At 40.2% G+C, this 27,478-nt stretch overlaps 1 protein-coding gene across 9 annotated transcripts in view; it reads right to left on the minus strand.

Annotated features, from left to right (window-relative positions):
• The window catches only part of NUMB (NUMB endocytic adaptor protein), a 165,148-nt gene that overhangs the window by 63,446 nt on the left and 74,224 nt on the right, over positions 1–27,478 (minus strand). For 6 of the 9 annotated variants that reach the window (XM_033951083.1, XM_033951084.1, XM_033951085.1 and 3 more), the window contains 3 exons: positions 24,662–24,804; positions 22,908–22,982; positions 13,601–13,633 (listed from right to left, as the gene is read on the minus strand). In XM_033951083.1, coding sequence (XP_033806974.1) covers positions 13,601–13,633; positions 22,908–22,982; positions 24,662–24,787 — 234 coding nt within the window. In that variant the 5' untranslated portion in view covers positions 24,788–24,804. Of the gene's footprint in view, positions 1–13,600; positions 13,634–22,907; positions 22,983–24,661; positions 24,805–27,353; positions 27,376–27,478 lie in introns of those variants that run through there. The other 3 variants (XM_033951087.1, XM_033951089.1, XM_033951082.1) reach the window with 2 other exon arrangements.

Genomic DNA, 27,478 nt, shown 5'->3' on the forward strand with positions numbered 1-27,478 from the left:
TGACATTCGTCCTGGGCCTGTCGCCCCTCAATTTCAGCCCGTGCCCTCTTGTCCGAGTCTCATTTGACAACGTGAATAACGATGCTTTTTGCTCTATTTTGTGGAGTCCTTTTAGTATTTTGAAAGTCTCTATCATATCCCCTCGCAGTCTTCTCTTCTCAAGGGTGAACAAACTTAGTTTTCCGAGGCGTTCTTTGTAGCTCAAATTTCCCATACCTTTTACTAGCTTCGGGCTCGCCTCTGCATCCTCTCCAGCAGGGTTATATCCTTCTTTAGGTGATGAGACCAGTGTTGGACACAGTACTCCAGGTGTGGTCTGACCATTGCTCTGTAAAGCGGCATTATAACATCCGCCGATCTACTCGAGATACCCTTCTTTATCATGCCCAACATCCTGTTGGCATTCTTTGCCGCTGCTGCCCATTGTGCCGACGGCTTCAGGGTCCTGTCTATCAGTACCCCCAGGTCTCTTTCTTGTTCGCTCTTGCCCAACGTCACACCTAACATTTTATATTCATATTCCCTGTTCTTTGTGCCCAGGTGCATCACTTTACATTTGTCTATGTTAAACTTCATCTGCCACTTTTCTGCCCACTTCTCTAGCTGGTTCAAATCTCTTTGGAGTTCTTCGCTGTCCATTTGTGACCCCACTAACCATCATAGTTTTGTGTCATCTGCGAACTTGATTATATTACTCGTCGTTTCCTCTTCCAGGTCATTTATGAATATATTGAATAAGATTGGCCCAAGAACCGAGCCCTGGGGCACACTGCTTGTCAACTTTTCCCTGTCTGAGAACTTCCCATTTATGCCTACCCTCTTCAATCTGTTCTCCAGCCAATTGCCGATCCATCTTAGTATAGCCCCTTCAATTCCATGGCTTTGTAGTTTCTTTAGAAGCCTAGCGTGTGGAACCTTGTCAAATGCCTTCTGGAAATCCAAGTATATTATATCCACCGGGTCTCCGCTGTCGATTTGTTTGTTCACCTTTTCAAAGAATTGAAGTAAATTTGTCAGACATGACTTCCCCTTCCTGAAGCCGTGTTGACTAGTTCTTATCAGGTCGTGGTTTTCCAGGTGTTGCACTATGCTATCCATGATTAATGCCTCAACCATCTTCCCAGGAACCGATGTAAGACTCACAGGTCTATAGTTGCCTGGTTCTCCTCTCGATCCTTTTTTGAAGATTGGAATGACATTCGCTCTCTTCCAGTCGTCTGGTATTTGTCCGGTTCTAATTGACAAATTAGCTAGGGATTGTAGTAGCACTCCGATTTCTACTTTAAGTTCCTTTAGCACTCTTGGGTGAATCCCATCTGGTCCGGGGGACTTGTCGCTTTTTAGTCTGCTGATCTGATAGTATATCCTGTCCAAGTCCACGTTCACTGTGGTGAGACTATCCTCAACTTCTCCATTGAATACTTTCCCTGGATCGGGCATTGACGCAGTGTCCTCTTTGGTAAAGACAGACGCAAAGAATGAATTTAGCCTATCTGCAATCTGTTTGTCCTCTTTGATGCACCCTTTTCTCCCTTGATCATCGAGGGGGCCCACTCCCTTCTTTGCTGGTTTTTTCCCTTTTATGTATCTAAAAAAGGGCTTGAAGTTTTTGGCTTCTTGCACTATCCTTTCCTCGTAGATCTTTTTGACGACTCTTATCACCTTGTGACACTTCTTCTAGTCGACCCTGTGATTGTTCCAGCCTCCGTCGTTTGTTCACCTTTCCATTTTTTATACGAGTTCCTCTTATCCCTTATCGCATCTTTCACCCCATTAGTTAACCAACCTGGTTCTTTTGTTCTTATTTTTCCTTTCTTTGGATATTAGCGGAATGTAAAGATTCTGCGCTTCAGTGATGGTATTTTTTAGTAGGGACCATGCTTGGTCGACCATTTTGATTTCGGCTGTCTTTTTCTTGAGTCGCTTTTTAACCATGGCTCTCATGCTTTCGTAGTTCCCCTTTCTGAAGTTAAGGGTTGTGGTTTGAGTCTTGGTTCGTTTCCCCACCCCAATGCCAATCTTAAAATTGATCATGTTGTGATCGCTCGTCCCTAGCAGGGCCGTGACTTCCACGTCTGTTGTCCTTCCATTTATGCCATTTAGGACTAAGTCCAAGGTTGCAGTTCCTCTTGTCGGTTCTCCCACCATTTGTTCCAGGAAGCAATCACCTATTATTTCTAGGAACTTTGTTTCCCTGCCGCAGTTTGAGGTTCCTAGGTTCCAGTTTATCCCCGGAAAGTTGAAGTTTCCCATGATCGTTACATTACCTGTTCTACATTCATGGTTGATTTCCTCTATAATTGCTGTGTCTGTTTCTTCCGTTTGTGCTGGGGGTCGATAATAGAGGCCAATTTTTGTGTCTGCTCTGCTCTGTCTAGGAATCTTTATCCAGGGGGACTCGAGTTTATCTTTTCCTTCCGTCATCCCTTCTCTGATGGACTCTATTCCTTCTTGGACATACAGGGCAATACCTCCCCCTTTTTGCCCTATTCTATCTCTTCTGTATAGTTTGTATCCCTGCAGTACTGTGTCCCATTCATTTTCTTCCTTCCATCAAGTTTTGGCTATTCCAATGATATCTAGTTTTTGTCTTCTTGCTAGTGCTTCCAGTTCCCCCATTTTGTTAGTCAAGCTTCTGGCATTTGTGTACATACATTTGAGCTCTTTCTGTGCAGCCTTCTTGATCTTTTTAGTCACCATAACCTTTTTTGCATCTTTTTGCGCTCCTTCTTTGTCACTTTCGATTGCCACATGTTTTTCTCTTCCTTTGCCACTTTCGGTTGCAACATCTTTTTCCCGTTTATCTGAGCAGTTGTTTGCAGATACATCTTTGGGATCCCCTGATGCCCGGGCCATCGACTGGATGTCGACTGTCGGCTTTCCCCTGCTCCTTAGTTTAAAGCCTTCTTCTTCATGTTTCCAGCCAAGACTCTTGCTCCTTGCTTTGTGAGGTGTAGGCCGTCTTTTCTATAATATCTGCTTCTTCCCCAGAATGTCGTCCAGTTGTGTACGAAGTCAAATCCTTCCTCGGCGCACCATCGTCTCATCCAGGCGTTGATTGCTCGCAGCTCATCCTGTCTCTTTCCATCTGCTCTCGGTACCGGAAGGATTTCTGAGAAGGCCACTTTCACCTCCCTGACCTTCAGTTTCCTTCCGAGTGAGCGGAGTTGGCCCTTCATTTCTTCCCTGTCGTACTTCTGTCCGCTCACATCGTTGGTTCCCACGTGGATAATCACAGCAGTGTCCTCTCCTCCCGCGCTGTCTATGATCGTGGTGATCCTGTTGGCCACATCCTTCATCCTAGCACCAGGCAGGCAGGTGACCAGTCTATCTTCCCTTCCTCCTGTGATGTGGCTGTCCACATTGCGTATGATGGAATCTCCAACGATGATCCCTGTCTTCTTTATTCGGGGGTTCTTAGTAGGTCGTAAGTCTGTATCCATGGTGTAGGACCTGACTTCTCTCTGCTGTGGTTGATTACCAGACGGGCTCTCATTTCTGCTTGGTGTGTGGTCATCCTTTACCTCCGCTTTTGACACTTCCTCGGTTGTAGTGGTGCCTCCTTCCATATCGCCTGGATCCTCTTCCTCGGTTGGTGGGTTCTCCAGCCCTGGGACCGCCACATGTTGCTGGTGGGCTTCCTCGATGAATCTTTCTAGTTTCACGATCCCTTCGCTGGTATCGGGCTCCCCTAGCGATTTCTCCTGCATACGGTTTTCTTCCTTCCTGGCAAGGAGTTCTTCCAGTTCCATCACAGTTCCCTCCAGCAGCCGAACTTGCAGTTTCAGGCTGTCCAGCTCCTCGCATCGGCTGCAAACATATGCCCTAGTCCCCGAGGGGAGGTAGTCATACATACTGCAGATGGTGCAGAAGACTGGAAAGCTCATCTTCTGGCTTCCGTGGGCGCTCATGTCTTGTTCTCCTTCTCAGTTGTGTGTGTCCTGCCCTCTTGATAGCAGTCCTCCTGTTGGTTATTGGTTTTGGTTGTGTTGGTGCTGCTGAGCTGATTGAGAGTGCCTGTCTCGGTGTGTGTTGTGTGGCTAGGTAAAAGTAAACAAAAAGAACAATAAACCGGAATATAACTTACATTTTGGGGCTCCCTGTTAGTCAGCCCAGCTTCCTGGCTCCTTCTGCAGGCTCCTTTGCAAAGGCGCTCTTGCTAAGGCTCGCCTTCACCGCCTTCATCAAACCCAGCATCTTATTTCCGATACTGGCCAGCCTGAGTCACAATTCCTTTGCAAATCCCAAATGTAGATTCTTTCTTTTTTTGCTCATTTCTGATAAGCAGTGACTCTCCACAGAAAATTATTAGCCAAGTAAACAGAGTTCTCATCCAAGAACTTGTCCAAACCTGCTATGTTAGTCACCTTGATCATGTCCTCTGGCAATAGATTCCACACCTTTATTATGCATGGTGTGAAAAAAAAAAATACCAACCTTCTATAATTTGTATTCAATCTGCTTGCTGTTTTATAGCAGACCTACTCCCCATTAAGCCAGAATCCTGAATTGCTAGCCTGTAAGAAAAAACTCTCTCAAAACCTGGGAAAATTAGAGATTGGGGGTTATACTGATAAATTCTTTGTTCAGTTATAAGCCAGTTAGAAAGGACAGGTTAAAACTCTTGTCTATTAAAAAAATAAAATAAAGAAGTAAAAGTTAGAAATGGTGCTAGCTCAAGGGACTGTGACACCCTGTCTCAATTATTGCTTCAACATTTCCCATCCTGCCTTCCATGTCATCAGCTCTACCTTTTACAGTGGCAGAACATTTTCTCTTATCACTATGCTTACCTCCATGCCTCACCACCTCAGGTCTAATGAAAGAACATGGGGTAACTGTTCCCACATTTAAACCTTTCCCCTTTGGTATTGTTTTTTTCACAGAATGTGGTTGGATGGGTGGAGGGATCCTATGTTGGAAAGGTGGAAAGGACTTTCTGCCTTAGAAACTTTAAATAACAACTCCAAACAAGGAAATCTTTGGGTTGTTGTTTGGACTAACCCCATCCAAGACTTCCACCCCCCACGGAACCTCAAAGCACGACAGGGGGGATGGAAAAATATGCAGCTGGCTCCTTGATACCCCGAGGGCTCTTATTCAGGGCACTCACAGTCTGCGCTCAAGCCTCTGAAAAATTCAGAAAGCGAGCTGGCTCCCAAGGGAACAGATCCCAAGCCCTGAAGTAGCACAGGTCACCCAAAGGTTTGCCCTGTGAGCTACAGTTTGTCTCCATAAAACCTGCATCCTTTCCCAGGCAAAGAATCCCCAAATATGAGGTCTCAGGGCACCAAAGCTTCAGAAAAAATTAACTTATAACTGTTAAGCAGAGCAGATCAGGAACACCTATGCACAGTTCATTGGCAGAAGGAAAAACTGGAAGGGCACTATACTCCACTGGCAATGTAGGAGGTGCTGAAATACAGTAATACAGTTCTGTGAGTAATACAGTTCTGCAAAACCTGGTTCATGGGAATGGATTGATTATCTAACATATGGACTCCTGAGTAGATGTAATAGAACAAATTTAAAAAAAAAAGAAAGAAACACAGAGGTTTCTTTCCCTAAACATTAAATAACTTCTTTTAAAATCAGTATAGGAGCCCTATCTTCAATCGCATATAACTTTAGACCTATAGCCTCAATTCCGCTATATGTCAAAATTATAGAAGGCCTAGTAGCCAAACTCCTCACTGATTACATAGATGACCACAACCTACTCCACCCCATGCAATCAGGCTTCAGAACAAACTTCAGTACAGAGACACTACTAGGCTCCCTTATGGATACCGTCAGACAACAACTTAGTACAGGGAAAAAAATGCTTCTCATACAACTGGACCTAACTGCGGCATTCGACTTAGTGGACCACAACATCCTTCTACAGATCTTAGATGCAATAGGCATCTCAGATAAAGTATACTCTTGGTTTAAAGGATTCCTAAAACTCAGAACCTACAGTGTAAAATCAAACAAAGAAAAGTCAGAATCCTGGTCAAACCCCTGCGGCGTACCACAAGGATCTCCACTATCCCCTACCCTCTTCAATCTCTACACTGCTTCTCTAGGAACGCATCTGGACAATCTGGGCATAACCACCTATAGTTATGCGGATGACATCACCATCCTCATCCCATACGATCATTCTAAACCTACCATGACAGACAAACTTCACCAAACACTTGAAACAGTCACAACCTGGATGAAAAATCACAAACTTAAACTCAACCAAGACAAAACCAAATTCATCCTCCTCGAAAATGACAAGGTCCAAACCACAACCAACTTAGATATAAACGCAATCAAATATCCCATCCAAACCACCATAAAACTACTTGGCATGACCATAGACAGATGCTGCACTATGAAACCGCAAATAAATAAAACAATTCAGAAATCATTCGCAGTCATGAGAAATCTGAGACAAGTCCGAAAATTCTTTGAAAGAACACAATTCCAACTTATAGTACAATCCCTAATACTAGGTATATTGGACTACTGTAACATCCTCTTCCTTCCTTGCCCTGCAACTACGATAAGACAACTCCAAACAATCCAAAATACAGCTTTGAGACTCATCTACTCATTGAAAAAACATGACCACATCACTGAAGCCTTCATCAACTCACATTGGCTTCCAATACAAGAAAGAATCCAATTCAAATTCTACTGCATATTATTTAAAACCCTACACGGAGACAGCCCATCATACCTGAACAATCGCCTCATCCAAGCACCCACTACCAGACACAGAAAAACGCACTCCCCATTCATACCCCCCCCAATCAAGGAAGTAAAAAGAACAAAACTACACGACGGCCTCCTAGCCACTCAAGCCGCAAGGCTGGACAACCAGATCTCCAACCTTCTGATGACCACCCCAGACTATAGGACGTTCAGAAAAGAAATAAAAACCACACTTTTCAAGAAATTCCTGAAGCAGCAATAACACCATGACCTCTTAGTAACTCTAAAACTGACATTTGATCTACCCATTACTGCACTAATAATAACAAAAGAATCTCCACTATGACCACCTATTAACTCTCTTACAAACCACCTCACCCTCAACAACCCGCTAAATGTTTATAAGATCTACAACTTACCTCTCTAGCTAATCATTGTAACTCTGTTTTTTTAAATTAACCTTTTGTAATCCGCCTTGAACCGCAAGGTAATGGCGGAATAGAAATCCCTAATGTAATGTAATGTAATGTAAAGTCAGAAGTCTAGTGTTGAATGAATTGAGCCTCTTGAACTTGAGTTAAGGGTAATGTGGTCATTTCTTCTTCTGATTTTCTTGGGGGGGGAGGGGGGAAGGGAATAGGTCTGTAGGACACTAGGAGAATGTTCTCGTTTTAAGGACTCCAGCTCCACCTGTTAAATTAAATTGTTGAGGAATCTGTAGTGTTATTTCTGTATTGAACTACTGACTTCCTTTATTTACAATAAAACAGATTTAACATAAAAATTGCTAACCCCCGTGGCAGCCTAAAATCCTAACACCTCATCAATAGAGGCATTAGGTACTAGCGCAGCAGACGGTTTAACGCACGGTATTCCGCGCGTTAAACCGCTACCACACCTTGATAAAAGGAGCACTTAGTCCAGCGAGTTTCCAATTTTTTGTAAGTTATTTTTCCTACAATATGATAAAACCAGAAACTCGCTGGACAAAGCGTATAGTCCTTAATGGGGACTACGACTGTTTAACTTGCTTGTTACTAAACTTTTCAAACCACCTTCATATAGGTTAAGTATTAGTAGCAAACTATTTTTGCAAATTTTCTTGGCTTGCTATGCAGCTTCATATTTTAGACTCAAACCACTGTCTAAAAGGATATGTGTATTTACTTCACCATTCCTTCCTTTGTTATATACCAAGGTAAATACTTGTTCCCAAAGATAATACATACAAATTATATTTGACCACAACATAAAATTTCTCCTTAAAGTTTTCAAACAAGCTAAATCATAATTTCCTTTCCAGGTCTTAACATTATAAATCCAAGAACATGCTACAAATTAAAAAAAAAAAAGAAAAGGATGTTTCTGTTTGCACTCTCAAACAATTATTTTCTAGTCATTTAAAAAGGCATTCACATAACGGTAACACATTATGGAGAAAATGCATATTAAGTATACTTAGTGTGTACACTCACTGGTGTAACTAGCCAAGAATTGTCACACTGAAGAGTTCTAGAGGGAGAAGGAAAAAACAGGGCAATTCAAGTAGCTGCAAATAAAGGCTCATGGCAATGTTGTCTCAGTATACGAGAGGCCGTACTTTTCTCGACACTTTTCGCTTCAATGATATAAAATGAAACAAAACAAAAAAGTGTGGAATAACTTGTAAGTTTCATGACTCCACATCATTTTCTTCTTGGCTGTGCTGAGAACTTCTCACTGCCCAGCTAAAATACTCTAATACATTAATATTCTGAGGAGAAAGATTACACAGAACATACCCTCCCTTTTCCAAAACTGCGAAAGTGGTTTTTTGCTCAGGCAGGTGCGCTAAATGCTCTGCGCTGCTCCCGACACTCATAGAGTTCCTATTAGCATCGGTAGCAGCCTGCGCTAAGAACCGCTTCTGCAGTTTTGTAAAAGGGGGGTGTGTGAGAAAGTGAATTGCCTCTAAATAATAGATTCAAATGTTGTATGGAAGATTTACTAGCCTTATACAGTGACACAACAAATAATCAATGACCTTTGGATCACAGAGATCTAACATTTCTTAACAATGTTCTATACAGTATGTAGGATTCCTCTAGTCAAAGGTCAGATATGTTAGAACTGTTACCAAAGTTGTGAACATCATCCAGTTTCAGAACTGGTCAAATCTTAAGGATTTGGCTGTAAAGAAACTCCTTTGATGGATATACAGTAGAATTTTATACATCATTTCAAGACATATTGTTACCTCATCTACTAAATTTATATCAAGATCAACTGAAAAATGGTTGTATGACAGGTACTATGGCAGAATCATTAACTATTGTTTTGCCCAAGCCAGATAACGATCTCATGTTGGTTTCTAATTACAGGCCAATTTCTTTGATTAATGTATATTGGAAAATATTAACTAAGTTATTAGCTTTACGTTTGGCAAAACTATGTACTGGTTCTGGATTTATACAAATGATTCAAACCTTGTATAGCTCTCCTTCTGCTAGATTATATATTAATAATACTTTTTCAGAACGTTTTTACTTGAAAAGGGGAGTTAGGCAGGGATGTCCGTTATCTCCATTGCTATTTGATATTGTTTTGGAACCCTTGTTATTGACTATCAAACAAGCGAAGGAGATACGTGATATTGCTTATGCAAGTCGGGAATACAAAGTTTCTGCATATGCAGATGATATATTGCTTCATTTGAGAAATCCTGAAACTACCATCCCAAATTTATTGGATTTGATTAATAGATTTGGAAAATTCTCTGGTTACAAAATAAATTGGAGTAAATCAGAGGTTCTTCCATTAAATGTACATTGTGTAAAAGGACTATTTGATGAATTTCCTTTTATCTGGAAGGATGATGGTATTAAATATTTAGGTATTTTGATTAAAAGTACATTGGAAGAAACGATGAAGATAAATGTAATGTAATGTAATGTAATTTATTTCTTATATACCGCTATATCCGTTAGGTTCTAAGCGGTTTGAAGAAAATATACATTAAGATTATAAATGAGAAGTAAGAAGGTACTTAAAAAATTCCCTTACTGTCCCGAAGGCTCACAATCTAACTAAAGTACCTGGAAATTAATAAAGAAGAGAAAATAAAGATGGTTGAAAAAAGAAAAATTCTATGTGAATTTATAGGATGGAAATTAAACTGACAGTGAAGAACTGTATGAAAAATACATATGGAATTCAGTTAGAGAGGGTAGGTTACAATCTATTTATGGTATTTGTTTAATTGGAAGGTGTTAAGGTGGGTAATTTGGGGGAAGGTTATCTGAAGGTAGGTGAATCTTCTGGAGGTAAAAGAGGAGGGGTTAAGATATTTGGATGAATTTTTTGAAAAGCAGGGTTTTGATTTCTTTTCTGAATGTTTTGAAGTTGTCTGATATTGTCATAAGATTGGAGATAGAATGGTTGATTTTTGCTGCTTGTGTTGCTAGAAGGTTGTCAAACATTTTCTTGCGTTGTGTGCCTTTGAGTGGGGGGAAGGCGAAAGGGTTCGAGGTTCTTCTGTGTCTTGAGGTGGAGATTTGGTTTAAGCGGTTATTTAGATAGGAGGGGGAAGAGCCGTGTAATGCTTTGAATATCAGGCAGTAGAATTTGAATTGGATTCGTGCTTGTATGGGTAGCCAGTGAGAGTCTAAGAAGGCAGTTGTTATGTGATCATATTTTTTGAGTGAGTAGATCAATCTGAGGGCGGTGTTTTGTATGGTCTGGAGTTGTTTTATCATAGTGGCTGGACAAGGAAGATATAGGGAGTTGCAATAATCCAGCAGACCTAAGACTAGGGATTGGACGATTAGTCTAAATTGTGCTTGGTCAAAGAATTTTCTGATTTTACGGAGATTTCTCATGAATGAATGAAAAATCTCTATTATTAAAAGTCACAGATGTGTGAGTAATGGAACCCTTTACACTTGTCTTGGTGGGGGAGAGTTCAAACTGTCAAAATAATGATCTTGCCTGTAGTTTACCAAATGGGTATGTTACCAATTTATTTTCAGGGATCATTTTACAAAAAGCTAAATGTTATTTTGACAAAATTTATTTGGCTGGGGAAAAAAGCAAGAATTGCTTTAGTATCTCTACAAAAGACAATTGTGGAGGGTGGGGTAAATTTTCCCAACTTTTATAGGTATCATCAAGCCTATATAATGCATCAAGGTATGTATTGGATCCTTCCTGAGCTTTTGGAACATCAACCAGATTGGTTATATCTGGAGTGGAAAATCATGTCCCCGATGCGACTTTCTCATATATTAAATATCAGAATACATAGTTATGCTAAGGAAAATGTGATTTTATTGGACAAGTGGAAAACAATCAAATTTATTGATAAATTAACGGAGGTTCCTAGAATGAAATCTACTTTGCAGACCATATAGTTAAACTCCAAGATCCAAATAGGCAGTGCTGGGATCGCTTGGAAGAATTGGATGCAGGCGGGTATTCGGACATTAGATGATGTTATATCTAATGGAAAACTGCTTGATTTTTCACAGCTGCAATAATCATTCGGCATTTTAAAGTCTCAACAATATAGGTGGTTGCAGTTGAAACAGGCTATTCAGAATGGGTTCCCTGAATGGAAACATTTAAAAACTTATTTTAGCCTGCAAATCCTTTGCTATCAAATCGATTTAGTAGGACATCAGGCTGCCCAGTGGTACAAATTGATTTTTGGATTTTTGAATAAAAAGCCAAAAAATAGTCTTAGAGATATCTGGAGCATCAAGATAAAACAGTATATTTCTGTATCTCGTTGGCCACGAATTTGGACTTGGAGATTGAAGTGTACAGCATCAGCATCTATGAGACAAACATGGTTATATTTGTTACATAGGATTTTCTGGACCCCAGTTCGATTAAATAAAATAGATAGTTCTAAGTCTAATAGATGCTGGCATTGTCATATGGATATAGGGACTTTGGATCATCTGCTATATTTTTGTCCGTTTATAAATATATTTTGGAAGTCAATTTGGGGGACAAATAAATCTAGTTTTGGATTCAAATGTTCCACTATCATATGAGGCTATAATTTGTGGAACGATTTTACATGTGAAACCCACTCTAGATAAATATAAGAGTTGTCTATTTATGATCCTAACAGGAATAGCCATTCAATTGATTACCAGTAATTGGAAAACCCATGATAGAATAAATTATACTTTTTGGTAGGTGAATGTGTGCATTACGTACAGATATGAACGAATTAACGCAGAGTGTAAGGGTTTTAGTGAAGTTTTTAATAAAGTTTGGAGCCCATTGACTAAATTTGTAAAAATATAATAATATATATTTATCATACCTTTTCTTTGGTTCATTTATTTTTACACATCCAGGGGGGGTGGGGGGGTTGGAAGGTGGGGAGTAAATATTAATAGCGACATTTGGGTAACTTTATTCTTCATTGGTATTATATATTAGGATAAATTCTGCTATTAGTATATGTAAGAAACTGTAATTATTGAATGATATTTATGTTACCTGTACGGATATTAGTGTAATGTATGTAATACCTACTGTTCTTTCATTTGTATGACACTGTTTTAGATTAAAAATCAATAAAGAATTAAAAAAAAAAAAAAAAAAAGAAACTCCTTCTTCTTCCAAGGATTTTAGCATGTCAATATTTAAAAAAATTTATGTAGTAGGTACCAAAATAAGTTGTTTTTTTTTTAAACTATTGAAGCCAATTCATGGCAGTTAAATAGCCAAAATTATTTGCTTAAAATAAGAGCACACTAGGGGCAGGGCTTAATGTTTACATTATTTTATTTGTAATTTACAGCCCATTTAGCTGACAAGCCAGTACAAAACTGATTACAATGCAAGAGAAATAATATTTAAAAAGGATTTAAAGTATATTACTAAAATACAAATTCAACCACTAAACAGATAATCCCAATAAATACATGCATACATGTTTCACTATACAAGAATGGGAATAACTTAACAGGTAAGTGAAATGTAGATTTCCAGCAAGTGAACTTGAGTAGTGGATCAATGAAAATCCATATAAATTTAAGCAAACTTAGGGCTCCTTTTACTTAGGTGCGCTAGCGTTTTTAGCGCACGCAGGATATTACCGCACATTACGCGGCTAGAACTATGCCAGCTCAATACTGGTGTTAAGGTCTAGCGCGCACAGCAATTCAGCGCGCGCTATTCCGTGCGTTAATGCCCTAACACACCTTAGTAAAAGGAGCCCTTAGTTATCCATTTAATGTTATGTCATGGCAGTATGACTGAAAATTGATATCTAAGGGTCCCTTTTATCAAGCTGCACTAGAGGCTTTTTATGTGCACTGGTAAGGTAAATGCTCGAATGCTCATAGAATTCCTATGAGCTTCAGAGTACTTACCTTGCCGGCCTGTGCTAAAAACCTACAGCGTAGCTTAATAAAAGGGGGTAGGGGTAAGTGTTTTACTACTTCAGGACCAATACATACCAAAACGACCTTCTAGATCAATTCTTTTTACAATCACTGTACTTTAAATTTTTTAAAAAATTTTTGACTCTCATATGGTGAATGTGAAACAAAGCAAGGGTATCCTTAATTGTCTAAATCCATATATAGTACAAGATAACTGTTGGAGAAATTAGTAAACATAAATCTTCAACTACTTTCTGCTTCATTAATAATGCAGTAATTCACCTTAATATATATAACTATTTTCATACCCCACTTTCATACCCCACTAAAAAAAAAAAACATGTTCAAAAGGCAGGATATTATGTTCTTACTTTTAATAATTCTATGTGGCAAGCTATTTCTCTCACAACTCTTTCATCATTAGAAATGCAAGTTTTAAAAATTAACGCAACAATGCTATGATGAATAGCGATGCTATACCAGGGGTGTAACTCCTTACAACAAAAGCACAAACTGGGCACAAGACTTACTTTTCCAAAGAAGCCTTTGAAGAACTTCCTTTCCTGGAGGAACAGGGAGGACAAGTCGAGCACTATTACTGGTGAAAACTACAAATCTCCCAGGGTTTCAGAACCAACATGCACATATTAGAATTAGGGAGGGAATGAGGGGAGTATCTTCCACAGATATTGCGATAGGCAAATATGGAAATACTAGGATAATGCTGATTAAAGCATTACATTCTAATAGAAAAAGCTACAAGTCCTAAAACTGGCAGAAAATGTAGATTGGGGGGAGGGTGGGGGAAGAGAGCCCAAAGGAAGTTCCATGCAAAAGAGCTATTTTCTTTGGCTATTTTTCTGCTTTGCTGTTTAGATCTCTTTAGTAAGATAATCAATCAAACTTGGCAGCAGAAATGTAATGAACTGGCCAGTTTTTAGGACAACTCCTTTAAGAATTCATTTTTAATTTCAGATTTTAATTAGGCCTTTTCACTCCCAAGGTAGATTTTTGAAACCAGAAATAAATGAATAACCTTAAATCATTTATGGGTAAAACGATATGCCTAATTGTGTGCAGATAGGTATGTATATCAGGTAACTAAAAATATCCTGGTCTACATGTCTGCTGGGTTACTTTCTTTTTGTACCAAATACTGCAGGTAGTTTTGTTACAGTTTCAAGAAGCTGAAAATAAAAATGAAACGGGAAGCCAAGTTTTGCAAATCAAATAGCATAACATAACAATTTATTTCTATACCGCAATACCATTAAGTTCTATGCGATTTACAAAATGGAATAATTTTTTAAAACCTGCACATATACAGTTGAATGTAATACATTAATTTCCTAAGAATCTTGTAAACAAATATATTTTCAATTGTCTCCTAAAATGCTGATATGAGTAAGAGGTTGCTATTAGAGAATTCAGATCTTTATCTCATATTGCAGCTTGAATACTCTAAAAACAAAATTTTTTAAAACCAAACAACTTTTGAGAGATCTCTTTATACATCCTTATTTTCTATGCACAAGCCTAGTATGTCCAATTTTCTGATCTGAAAAAAGAAGAGATCCCTTTGCATGTGTCTCACCCCATCTAGTCTAAATGGTGTATTTGGAAGAGTTGCCACTGCCTTATGCTTTGGTCCAAACCAGAACACAGACTTTGCTCTCAGCACCTCACAGCAATAAGAGATCAGCAATTTTATATGCACATATATAATCACACTTGCCTCTCTCCTTCTTAGATACGGCACGAGCCCTGGTGTGAAGGAATTAAACAGGCAGCACACTAGGTATGGATAGCCAGGTTCTACTTTGTGCAATAAGTGCATTGGGCAGTTGCCCACAGTACCTCCTGAGTTCTTTCTGCCTCTGGTGGGGCTTTCAATGTTCCTTAGAGAAAGTGAACAAGGACAGATTCTTCAAACTGTGGGGTGCCACAATCACTAGGGGTCACTCGAAGAAATTGAAAGGGGACAGGTTTAGAACAAATGCTAGGAAGTTCTTTTTTACCCAGAGGATGGTGGACACATGGAACGCGCTTCCGGAGGATGTGATAGGCCAGAACTCTGTAAAGGGGTTCAAGGAAGGTTTGGATAGGTTCCTGGAGGATAAGGGGATAGAGGGGTACGGATAGAACTAGAGGTAGGTTATAGAAGTGGTCAGAAACTACTTCACAGGTCGCGGACCTGATGGGCCGCCGCGGGAGCAGACCGCTGGGCAGGATGGACCTCTGGTCTGACCCAGTGGAGGCAACTTCTTATGTTCTTAGGTTTCTTTTGGGAATATGAATTCTCTCCAGCATCCACACTGTTTGCTCCATAGAGGCTATGTTGTACTGTGAAATATTTTTGAAAACGCTGGTATTCTTTGCATTTAAAAAGGCTTGGAAACGTTGATCTAGCCAATGGATGCTTTTAACCTAAATATTTACCATCTAAGACTCATTCACTTTTATAGCAAACTAAGTAAAATACTCTAATCAAACTGCCTAACAATGTCCACAGTAGATGTGGATCTTTGACTTTAGTGAAGGTTTTCCTTAGCAGCCTATTTTGTTTTTCTGGTCTAACAGCTCTGAATAGCTGTTGGCAGTATTAAGGCCTTAATTAGGAGAAGCATCTCAACAAACTTGACACACTGTCAGTATCTAACATTGCGTGTTTCCCTGAAAATAAGACAGTGTCTTATATTAATTTTGGGCTCAACAAGAACGAGAGGGCACTCTCTAAATTTAAAAGGGGCTATATACCGTGCAAATGTAAGGAAGTTCTTCTTCACCCAGAGAGTGGTAGAAAACTGGAACGCTCTTCCAGAGCTGTTATAGGGGAAAACACCCTCCAGGGATTTAAGACAAAGTTAGACAAGTTCCTGTTGAACCAGAACATATGCAGGTAGGGCTGGTCTCAGGACACTGGTCTCAGGACTGGTCTCAGGACTGCTGGGCACGATGGACCATTGGTCTGACCCAGAAGCAGCAAATTCTTATGTTCTCAAAAAACGCACTAAATCTTATTTTCAGGGTATGCACATGATCATCTCTCCCTTCCTCTCCTTCACCCCAATTCTTCCTCTTTCCTTTCTCTCCCCCACATGTGCAGCATCTTTCCTCCCCTCCCATCCCCCTGTGCAGCAGAAGTTTGCCCAGCTTCTATCTTTCTTTCCCTCCCTCCCGTCCCTCGTGCAGCAGAACCCTTGCCAAGCTTCTATCCTTCCCACCCTCCCTCCCATTCCTTCTGCAGCAGAACCCTTGAGCAGCCCCCCCCGCCCCCACTGCTGACCCTCCATCCTTCCCTCCCCACACTACCTTGATCTAAAGCAGCAGCAGAGTGAATTCCCCGACAGACAAGGCCAAGCAGCCTATTTAGAGTGCTGCTGGCCCAACGCTGCTTTGGATCAAGGTAGGGCTCGCTCGTGGTCAACGGGGAGGGAGGGAAGGAAAGAGTGTCAGCCGGGGGGGGGGGGGAGGGGGTTTGAACAGTTGCTGCCGACGAATCCCGAGACTAGGGCTTATTTTTGGAGTAGGTGTTATATTAAGACCTACCCCCCAAAAGATTCTAAGGCTTATTTTCGGGGAAACATGGTATATGGGCTTTCAGTTCTGCACATTATGTTTTCAAATCAAGCCAGGCAGACTGGTAGATAATTAATAATAGTCGTAGTACTTTGCTTATACTAGAGATGTGTATGGACATTAATTATAAAAAGCTACCACCAAACACACTAAATAAGTTTAAACCCCAAATAGTAATTCTTTCTCTCACATGTTTGCCATATTTTTCAAATTCCAACAGTATTTAGTGAAAAAAGTAAATTTAACACAGGACTATAAAGACCTAAAAGAATGTACATAGGCTGCTGCTGCCAAGTTGATTGATCTTTGTAAGTTCCTGTCAGTCTTTAAGGAGCTAGCAAAAGCCAGAGGTGTTCAACAGAAGCTATCTTATACTTAAAAGGTGATTGTTAATCATTAATTTTCTTCTTAGCTCAGCAGAGGTTAAACATGAACATTTTCTTTAAAAAATATTAGCAAAATTAATAAAGAAAAGATTGCATGCAAGATGAATTTTGTACAACACTAACAGCTAATTGTGAGAAGAAAAATGACTAACAATTATGTTTCTTTTTTTTACCTGCTAAAACAAGAACATACATTAAAAACAATCAGCAAATTTAACAAATAGAAAACAAGGTCAGCAAGTTAGAAGTTAGAACACAAAGCCCTACTTTGAAAAAAAATGCAAGTAGCATAAAAGGCATAAAAACATTAAGTCATGACACAAAAGTGTTCTTCCTGACATATACAACAGCAGCCAAAAGCACAGAGCAAACTGATTTGCCACTAACTTCTTTGTGGACATCACTTAGAAAGTTAATACATGCAGAACAGCAAACTCTTTCCTAGACCAATTATATATGTCAAGTCAAATGCTTCACATAATTTGTCATCAAGAACAATTTGACAAGCTCTAACAACAAAACTTGATTCTTCACCATAATGAACACATTACCAGAACAATACTGTTAATAGGTCAATTCATTAGCTGCACTGGAATTTTAATACTACAGAGCTACCAAGTTGCCCAGGAAGGAGATTTTAGGCCCTCCCTGCTTTTCCACATTGCAGCTGAGCAATATGAGCAACCTTCGATAGAGGATTTCTACAAAACTATGTTAGTATATATGAAGAGTAAGGTTGGGAATACTGATATATTTTTCTCTTCATTCCTCTGTGATTTTTACAGTAACTATCCTACATTTCTGACACCAATATCCTATTGCATTATGAAACCTGCAACACTGAATACCCAAACTGCTTTGGGATACACCATATAGAGTAGACCCTATATAATGCAGTTCAGAATAATATGGAATCGCTTACAACATGCTCCCTCCTTTTCTTTGTGCTACTATTTATTATTTTTTGCCTCCTATAATGCAGATTCACTTTTAAATGTGGTCAAATACCCTGGATGCCAATGTCAGCATTATATAGGATACTAGTATTTTAGCCTGTTACATTAACGGGTGCTAGAATATATGTCTGTGTGTCTTTATTTCTGTCTCTCTCTCTCCCTCCCGCTGTCTGTCTCTCTCCCTGTCTTTCTGTGTCTCTCCCTGCCCCTGTGTCTTTCTTCTTTTCTATCTATCTATCTCTCTCCCTGCCTCCTATGCAGCAGCATTTCTCTCCCACCACTTCCCTGTGCAGCAGCCACAGCAGCATTCCCTTCCCCTCCATTTCCCTCCCCCTACCCCCCCCCTTTCCCTTCCCGTGGTCTGGCTGGCTCCCTTAGTCCCTTACCGCCCCCCCTTCCCTTCCCACGGTCCCGACAAACCTTCCAATTCCAGCAGCGTCTGCAGCACTCTACACACTGCTGCTTCGGGGCCTTCTACTGCCCAGCAAATCAGGGCAGTAGAAGACCCCCAAAGCAGCGTGTGTCGAGTGCTGCAGACGCTGCTTGAATTGGAAGGTTTCAGGACCCGCAGCCCTTGCCGGACCTGAAGCGAGCTCTGGGGGTTTTTGGTTTTTTTATGCGGGCCCAACCAGATCAGGAGGAAAAGCCTGGGAGGCAGGAATTAAAGTCCGTTCCAGCCCCCGCTGAGGTCGCTCTGGCCAGTTCACATCCTTCAGACGGCAAGAGCCTCCGCGGCCGACAAGCTCCACGCCTCCGCGCACATGCGCACTCCTACCTGCGGGTCCCTACAGTGCACGGAAAATGGGAGCATGCAGGTGGGAGTGCGCATGCGCGCTTAGGGCTTTATTATATTAGATGATATGTATAAGCTCAAAACTAGGACTGGCTGAAGCCTGTCTCCTGGAATAGGTAATTTGGCAGCTGTGATACCACCTTAAGCAAAAATCTGAGATCTGCATGAAGAAATGTAATATACAGTATACTGGATAGGTTACTATGGCTTAGAGCTCAATTCTACAAGCTGAAGTAATTGCTATAGTAAGGCACCTCACAACCTAGATACTCAAGCTCATAAGAGGACTTTCATCAGGTGAATAGCAAGTCACACTAAGGTCACACTAGACACACAGCACGTGGCTTCATGGGAGGCTTTAACTGAACCAAACCCTTTTCTCTAAAAGCACAAGCTGCACTGAGGTATGTACCCAGGCAGATTATGTTTTCAGAGCAGGCTCTGAAAGATGAAGAAATTAATCAAACAGATAGCAAGGGACACAAAAAAGAATAAGTTCTGCTCTACTGTCAGATGGCAAATCACCTCCATTTAAACTCATATCTTTCTAGAAGTCAGGAGGACACAAGATACTTCATACGAGAACTATAATTTCTTCTTCTTTCAATTTCTAAGCTGATGGAGACAGTCTGGATGCTGAGGTAGAATGGAATGTTGCAACTCCTTGGGTTTTAGCCAGATACTAGGGACCTGGATTGGCCACCGTGAGAACGGGCTACTGGGCTTGATGGACCATTGTTCTGACCCAGTAAGGCTATTCTTGTGTTCTTATGAGATGAAATAGCAAAACTAAACTTGCCTCATTCCATAAGTACCTGTAAGTATCATAGTTCTTTAGTAAAATTCTGTCAGAAAGAGACCAAAGACTTCACTGTCAGAGACTTGTCCGTTAGAATTTTAAAAACAACAACAACCCCTCCCCACAAAAACAACCCCCCCAAAAAAACTGTTAGGTATGTTGCTTTTACAGGGTCCCCAAGAGAAATAGCCTGGAAAGAAGTAATCCTGTCTTAGTCTCCTTGTTTTGATTGTCTGAAGACTTTAAAATGTTTATCACATAACATCAACTTACTAAGGCTATGAGCTATCTCCTTCCCTGTACAATCTGGAGTTGAGTCTAGATGAGTCCTGATGAATTTCAATTGAGTTGATGGGATGAAATTTGGTTTGGGGTAATTTATAATAACCCTAGACACATCCAAGACCTGAGTGATTTAATGTATGAATTTGTTTCCAATGGCCTGAAATGTGATCTTAACCAGCCAATTATTCAAACAAGAAATTACATGGATCCTCAGTTTGTGCAAAAATACAATCACTGTCAAGTATTTCACTTCCTTATAATAAATCTGAGATAGATCCTGTACTTAAAGTGTATCTATATGTAGGTATGCACCCTTAAGAGAGAGAGAACATAGCTAGTGTTCTTTATTTCAAAGAAGCAAAGTGGTGGTTACAAAAATCGCAATGAATATTTTCTTTAAACGATCTAGAGATCTTAGATCTATGATTATATGACATCTGCTTTTCTTCAACATGAAGTAAATGAAGTATTATATTCATCCCCATTCCAGTTTCGCTGTTCTAATTTCCTGCAATTCTACACGAAAGAGAATGTACAAAGAACAATTGGTAGGCGATTTGATGATATTTAAATCTGTAATCCCCCTTTATAATCTGAATCCAGCTGTGCGAGATAAGGAACGAACAGGTTTCCAAAAACATCAGCCTCTTCCTAGCAGAGAATGTAACCAGTATAGAAAATGAAGCTCCGACTGATTTCTAAATCCAATCAAAATCTCATTCTGAATTTTGATTGGATTGCTTTATGGCATTTTTGCTTCTACAAACTTGTGGAAGACATCTCAACCATTGCAGTTGGAAAGATGAGGATAAATTAAGTTGCTTACCTACAAAAGATCTCTGAAGCAAGCAAGTTACATAGCTCTGATACATGGGTGATATCAATGACAGTGAATGGGAAAGAAAAACTCTGAGGTAACAAGACTTTAGAATTTTTCCAAAGATGTGAATTGCATGTGTAGTAGATCTCACACCTGCATCATCATGAGGAACAATCTCATCTCTATGAAAATATTTGATTAGTGGAAGATAACTTCTTGGGAAGGCAGATGGACTTTGTAAAGACTGTAAAACTTTCTGTCTTCAGAGAAACCCTCATCATAGGTAAGCAATTTTGCTTTTCTAAGATCAAATAAGTTATGACAATCCTGACACATGAGGATTGCTAGTTAAAGACTGTGAAGAAAAATAAAAGGCGGCATATAGAAAAACAGTACTAAAAGGCAATGATAAAAATGTTTTTGTTGGCAATAGATCTTTTTTTAAATGAAGGCAACCTGAAGCTTCTAGATGAGTACGCTACAAGGGATGGAGGTGGACTGTAAACCCCAGAGAGATTGCCATAAAGATCATATGAAAAACCAGAAAGGAAGGCAGGAGACTTAACATAAAAATAGCCTTACTGGATCAGACCAATGGTCCATCTAGCCCAGTATCCTGTCTTCACTGAGGCCAATCCAAGTTGCAAGTACCTGGCAAAAACCCAATGAGGGAAAAATAAGTGGCCAGTCACAAAAAAAGAGATACATTTCATTATGAAGATGGAACTTGCACAGGAAATCCTAATTGGATGCTACCACATACAAAAATAAAATGAGGGGGCTGCAGAATATGGACTGTCCAGAGAATTCTATATACAGTCAAACCTCGGTTTGCGAGTAATGCGGTTTGCTAGTGTTTTGCAAGACAAGCAAAACACTCGAGCAAACTTTAACTTGCAAAACAAGTGTTGGCTCAATAAGTAAGCGTGGCCCACCCCCAAACCCTTACATCCAGCAGACACCACCGCCTTGTCCATGCCGCATCCAGCTCCACCGGAAACAGGAAGTGCGATCAAAAGGGGGAGGAGCTTAGACAACAGCATGGACACAGTGGCAGACTGGGATGCAGAGAGCGACAAGGAGGCTGGGTGCTGGGGGTCCTCCATAGGAGAGAGACCGTCGTCCACCTGGCGAGGAAGCGAACAGCGGCAGAGTCCTCCCCTAGAGAACTGGAGGAGTTGTGTGGATCCGTATTTGAGGCAGCGGTGGAGGTGTCACTAATGGTAATTAATCTATTAAAGTTTTTGGGTTGTGGAATGAATTGTCCGAGTTTCCATTACTTGCTATGGGGAAAGTTGCTTTGATATACGAGCACTTTGGATTATGAGCATGCTTCTGGAACGCATTATGCTCACAAACCAAGGTACCACTTTATGCCTTTAAAAGTTTTCCAAGCTCTTGCTAAGCATTCTAGGTGAAGCTTCACGCTGACCCCATCGAATATCATGAGTGAGTGATCATATTGCTAGCCCTCAAAAATGCATGTTTTACATTTTAAGGCCAGAATCACTTCCACTGACTCAGTTTTTGACACATTTTATAGCGACATCCATCACTTACCAAATTTGCTAATGCAATCAGTTTACTTAATCTCATATTTCCTGAATAAGCAGAAAAATACTCCAAAGAATAATCTTCAAGCATTCATCTGAAATATAACTGCCACTTCTCCAATTTGTTTCTTTAATTACACCCTTCCATATATCATGGAACATAAATAGCCAATAGTGTAACAGGAAACAAGAAAAAAGCTGGCGGTTATTACAACCACCCTAGTAAGAAACAGTCAAAGCAAAACAGCAATTCTAAACCTACAGAGAGCTGGACTAGGGGAAATGATTTAAAACTACAAGTAGAACAAGTTAAATGTGTTCCTGGGCAAGATAAGACATTTGAATTTCTACTATGCCGTAGTGCTACTGTAAGAACTTGCCATAATTATTATGTTTGTTTTAACTCGTGAACTGTTTAGTTCTTAAGCGGTATAGAAAAATTTTAAATAAATAAAATAAATAACTGTCTTTTTCTTTTAATCATACCTTCAAAGCGAGAACAGGAAGTGAAAGAGTGGTCATGTTCTGGGCAATTAAGGTTGCATTTCCTACTGTAAGTAAGGAGTTAAGCACTCCTGTTACATTAAATCTGGGCTTATTATACAGCCAAATAGGACTCCAATATTTTATACAATCAATTAATTTTAAGATGTTAATATTACATACAGCTTTTAGTTTCTTCACAGCTTCCTCACAGATATGCATTCCTCTGGATTCATCCACTTCCACATGCCCTAGGTACTGTGGAGAACAGAAATATTTCCTAGAGGTTAGGAATGAGACAAAGCTAAAGTATCAGTGCATATTAGAATTATTTTGCCAGTTACTGTATATGTAGAATCATTTATTCCTTCAATATCCCAATGTGCTCAAATGTGGTCATTTACTCATTTGTTTATGCACTAAGGTCCCGATTCAGTAAAGTCAGCGATCGTCGTTAAACCTGTTTTCACAGGTTTAGCAACGATCACTGCTAATTAACCTGATTCACAAAACAGCCCACCGCATGTTTTCTCCTCGATTGCCTATTTTCCGATCTAGCTATGCAAATTAGTAAAACCCCATGCAAAATAGCCAAGCAATTGATTCACTTACATTGCTTGGCTATTTTGCATCAAGTTTTATGATCCTAAAACCCAACTGCTGTAGACCTGTTAGTAACTGTGTTATCGACAGGTCTGCCTGTTTTTTGACATGTCTGCCAGGTTTTTGGGGGTTTTTTCATTTTTTTCCATGGCACTAATATTTTGTGTGTATTACACACACAAAATATCTGCTCCATAAAAAAAAAAATTGAAAATAAATCCCCCACCGCTCACAATGGCCCGTCCCCTATGACCCCTGACAATCACACGCCCCCTGGGTCACGTTCCCCCCTCCCCCCAAAAAAGGAGGAAAAAAGGTTGATTCGAGTATAAACCAGGGGGGCTTTAATATTCAAGTACTCTGTCCGGCTCTGCACCCAGCCACCCACCTTTGCCAGGCTCAGCACCCAGCCCCCCCTCCCTTCCTGGCTCTGCACCCTGTCCCTCCCTCCCTTCCTGCCCTGCCAAGCTCTGCATCTTGTCCTCCTCTCCCTTTCCTTTTGTCCTGTTCCCTCTCCCTCCCTCCATATGCCTTGCAGGCAATCCTCGGTGGTCCAGGGGTGAACCGGAGCAGCAGTGGCCTTCCTGTGCTCTTGCGCTGTGGAGAGCCAGTGATTGGCTGTTGCAACTTCTCACGAGATCTGCGAGAACTCACGGCAGCCAATCACTAGCGGCTCTCTATGGGGCAGGGGCACGGGAAGGCTACTCCTACTCCGGTTTACCGCTGGACCACCAGGGATTGCAAAAGGTACATGGATGACGCGGGAGAGAGGTGAAGGAAGGTACTGTCAGCCAGGACAGAAGGTGGGAGGGATCCCACCTGTACTGGCCCACCAGGTCATATAGCTGGATCATCAAATCCTTGTGTGCAAAACTGTGTACAAATACTCCTGCATAAATTAGCATACTTAATGATGTTCGACTTCCTATTTTGAAGTTTAAGCTGAAAACACCAATTTATGATTATGCTGCACAGGATCATTAATTCCAATTATTCTGAGCCCTCTAAGTTAGCACATTGGATTTAATTTAATTAGAACAGTCTCCTCAATAGCTACTGTAGGTAGTATGAATTCTTGTTAAGAAAACCCTGCAAACTCAGCTGTTTTCCCATATCCAATAAACCATATGGATGAGTCAATCTGAAATTAAAGGAAGAGCAATCTTCAAAAAGTAATTTTCCAAGTTGTAACCTCACAATTCATGTGGCTTTCAAACCATCTAACTGCTTTGATTTTAGACAAGCCAGAAATAAAAACCATTTTTATATCATTAATCAAATGAAAATTAAGACAAATTTGTTCCATTTAGAAGAGACTATCCATCAACCCTTACCTTAACCAAAAAGCTACATTTCCCAGTGCGAACTGACTCTTCATCTGTTTGCCATTGGTGTGGCCTGCTGGCCTCTGGGACATAAACATCCTTCTTCTTTCTAAAGCTTTGTCGCAACTTATTCATTTCTTGGCCTTTAAACCCTAAGGGAGAAAAAATGAAAGAAAGTATTAATCTTTGGCATGTAACCGATAAACTACAGAAGCTGAAGAATTTTTTAGATATGCCATTAATATTCTCAAATGCTAATAAAACACAAAAGATGTACCCAATCATAAAACATAACACAAAATATACAAAGCAACTAGGAAATAAAGGCAGGTATCAAACAACAATCATAAAAAAATAACTACTACTACTACTGCTATTAATAAATCATATGGCTGGATAGAATGAAGGGAGCTAAACTGCACTAAAGAATGATCAGACCATACCAAAGTCATTTAATACTTCATTGCCCCAGATACAAAATAAGTACCTGTCTAAAATATGTAAACCATTTTGATTTTGACCACACAGAAAAGGCAGTATATCAAGTCCCATACTTTACTAGCAAAATCAGTCTCAAAAGCACAAATTGTCCCTGGGGCTACACATCACAAAAGACAAAAGCTTATAGAAAAAAAAAGGTGTATATGACTGGGTGAAGCTGAGAAACATCATCCAAGATAAAAGGAGGAGGGGCAAGCATTCCCAAAACTTATCTATAAATATTAGGACATTACATATACTCAAAGTGCCTTATAAAATGTCAAAGATCTCCATAAGCATTCATGCCAAATTACCCAGGCTACCAAGAAGTAAAAACAACACAGTGAATACTTTACTATATCTAAATGCAAAGGCACATTTTTGGCAAATGTAAATTCCTTGCATACTGCAGAATAATCTAAAATATACCAAGTGTACATAAAAGATGTCTAGTTAGGTGTATACAAAGTAAAACATCTTTTCCTTCTCTGCCTCTTCATACAATTTAGGAAAACATCACGCTCAGACACACAAAATCGACAAATCGATTGCAGAAAAACAATTGCATTATTAAATTTTTATCAGTGTCAAAGACTAGAAAACCAGAAGGATAGCTCATTCCACCAGGGCCTCAGAGGAAAGCGGTATATAATTTATTTATTTTTACAAATAATATTGAAAATATTCTATACTTGCAAATCCTAAAAAAAACCCAACACACAAAAAAAACTTTCATTCATATCTATACATACACAATTTTATTTATACATTAAAAATGAAAATATTGCTAACACTGTAAAAACATAACAACAGTATAATAGTTCTTATGAGTTAAGCTTAAACATGCCATGCATTCACAAAAATTCAACCTTCCCCTAACAGGTAGGACATGTTAATTCATCATACAAAGGCCTAGATTCACTAAACTCACCAATCCGATCTGATCTGTAGCCAGGCGACCAATTCACTAAGCTTCCTTATGCAAATTTATGCGATTGGAGGCACGGCCCACACCGACCCCACGGATCACTGTAGAGTGATCCAGACGCATGCGCTGAAGAGCCTGGGGCAGGGAATAAGAGCGCAAGAGGTACTAGAGGCATGCAACAGGCCAGGGCATGATCTGAGCACCGAGTGACAGGCTGACTGAGCCCTATTCTGTTCCTCAGACTCGATGGAGTCAGTCAGAGTTCCTTGTACCACAGACATTTTTATTAACGCAGCACAGATCTGAAAGCGCCCCGGGCAAGGCAGGGAAATCATTTCTCACAAGTCCCAGCTCTCTCCTTAACACATAGCAGAACACACAGTAGTGCAGCCCCGCTTTAAACCTGCGGGTTAAACCACGGGCTCGAAGAGAGACAGGGCAGCAGAGAGTAGGATGCTTTTTGCACAAGGGAGATGTTTGATGGTTTCAGGGCTGCAAGGCTGGGATTTCAGTGCGGCAGAGAGCAGGACAGTTGGCAAGGACGTGATCGACTGGTCCTCAGCAGTCGTTCTTTTGGATTGGTAAGCCTAGTTGGTGTTCCTTCTTCAGTTTAGTGAATCACTGCTTTCCTACTTTACATGCCATTTCCCCTCATCTGCATGCGTGGATCGGGTTGGAGGTTGATTGGCCAGGAGGATAGTGAATCAGGTCGGGGTTGGAGAAGGCTCGCAAACTGGTCAGAGAAGGCTCGCAAAGCTTAGTGAATCTAGGCCAAAATATATTTATGATTCTCATGTCATTGAGCAATAACAATATAAATCTTTCCATTATCAGGCATACTACTATAAATAGACAGCTTTACAAATAATATACTGGGACCTGGAAAACCAATACATCTACTATTAGTTAAACAGAACAAGTTGGACTTCTATAGATCTCTACACAAACTACATATGACACCTCAGACAGAGGCAAAACAGCCAAATAGAAGCTAGCTCCGTAGATTCAATAGGCGTTGAGCACCCCAAATTTATGTATTTATTTTCAAATTTATCTCCTGCCTGATAACTAGGCAAGTTACAAATAACACATAAAATCCATTTTGTTATTTAGGTTCCATCGATTCGTGCTTGAGTCCTGGCGACTTGATGAATTACAAATTGTAAGTGAATGGAGCTTAAAAATTACTGTTTGTTTTGGTTACTTATTACTGTTCGTTAAGCTCCATGCACTTACAAGATCTAAAAAGAAATTGGTTTTATGCTAGTCTGATAAGGTCCTCCAACGTCATACCCATGATTGTTTTCAAAATGTTCAGCCCTCCGATTGCAGGTCACCCTCTTCACGTGGTTCCTCTATCTTCCCAAACATGTCATCCTTCTCCAGCGATCTCTCTCTTCTGACGGTGTGACCAAAGT

The sequence above is a fragment of the Geotrypetes seraphini genome, chromosome 7 (genome assembly GCF_902459505.1).
Source record: "Geotrypetes seraphini chromosome 7, aGeoSer1.1, whole genome shotgun sequence".
In the NCBI taxonomy this organism is placed as follows: Eukaryota; Metazoa; Chordata; class Amphibia; order Gymnophiona; family Dermophiidae; genus Geotrypetes; species Geotrypetes seraphini.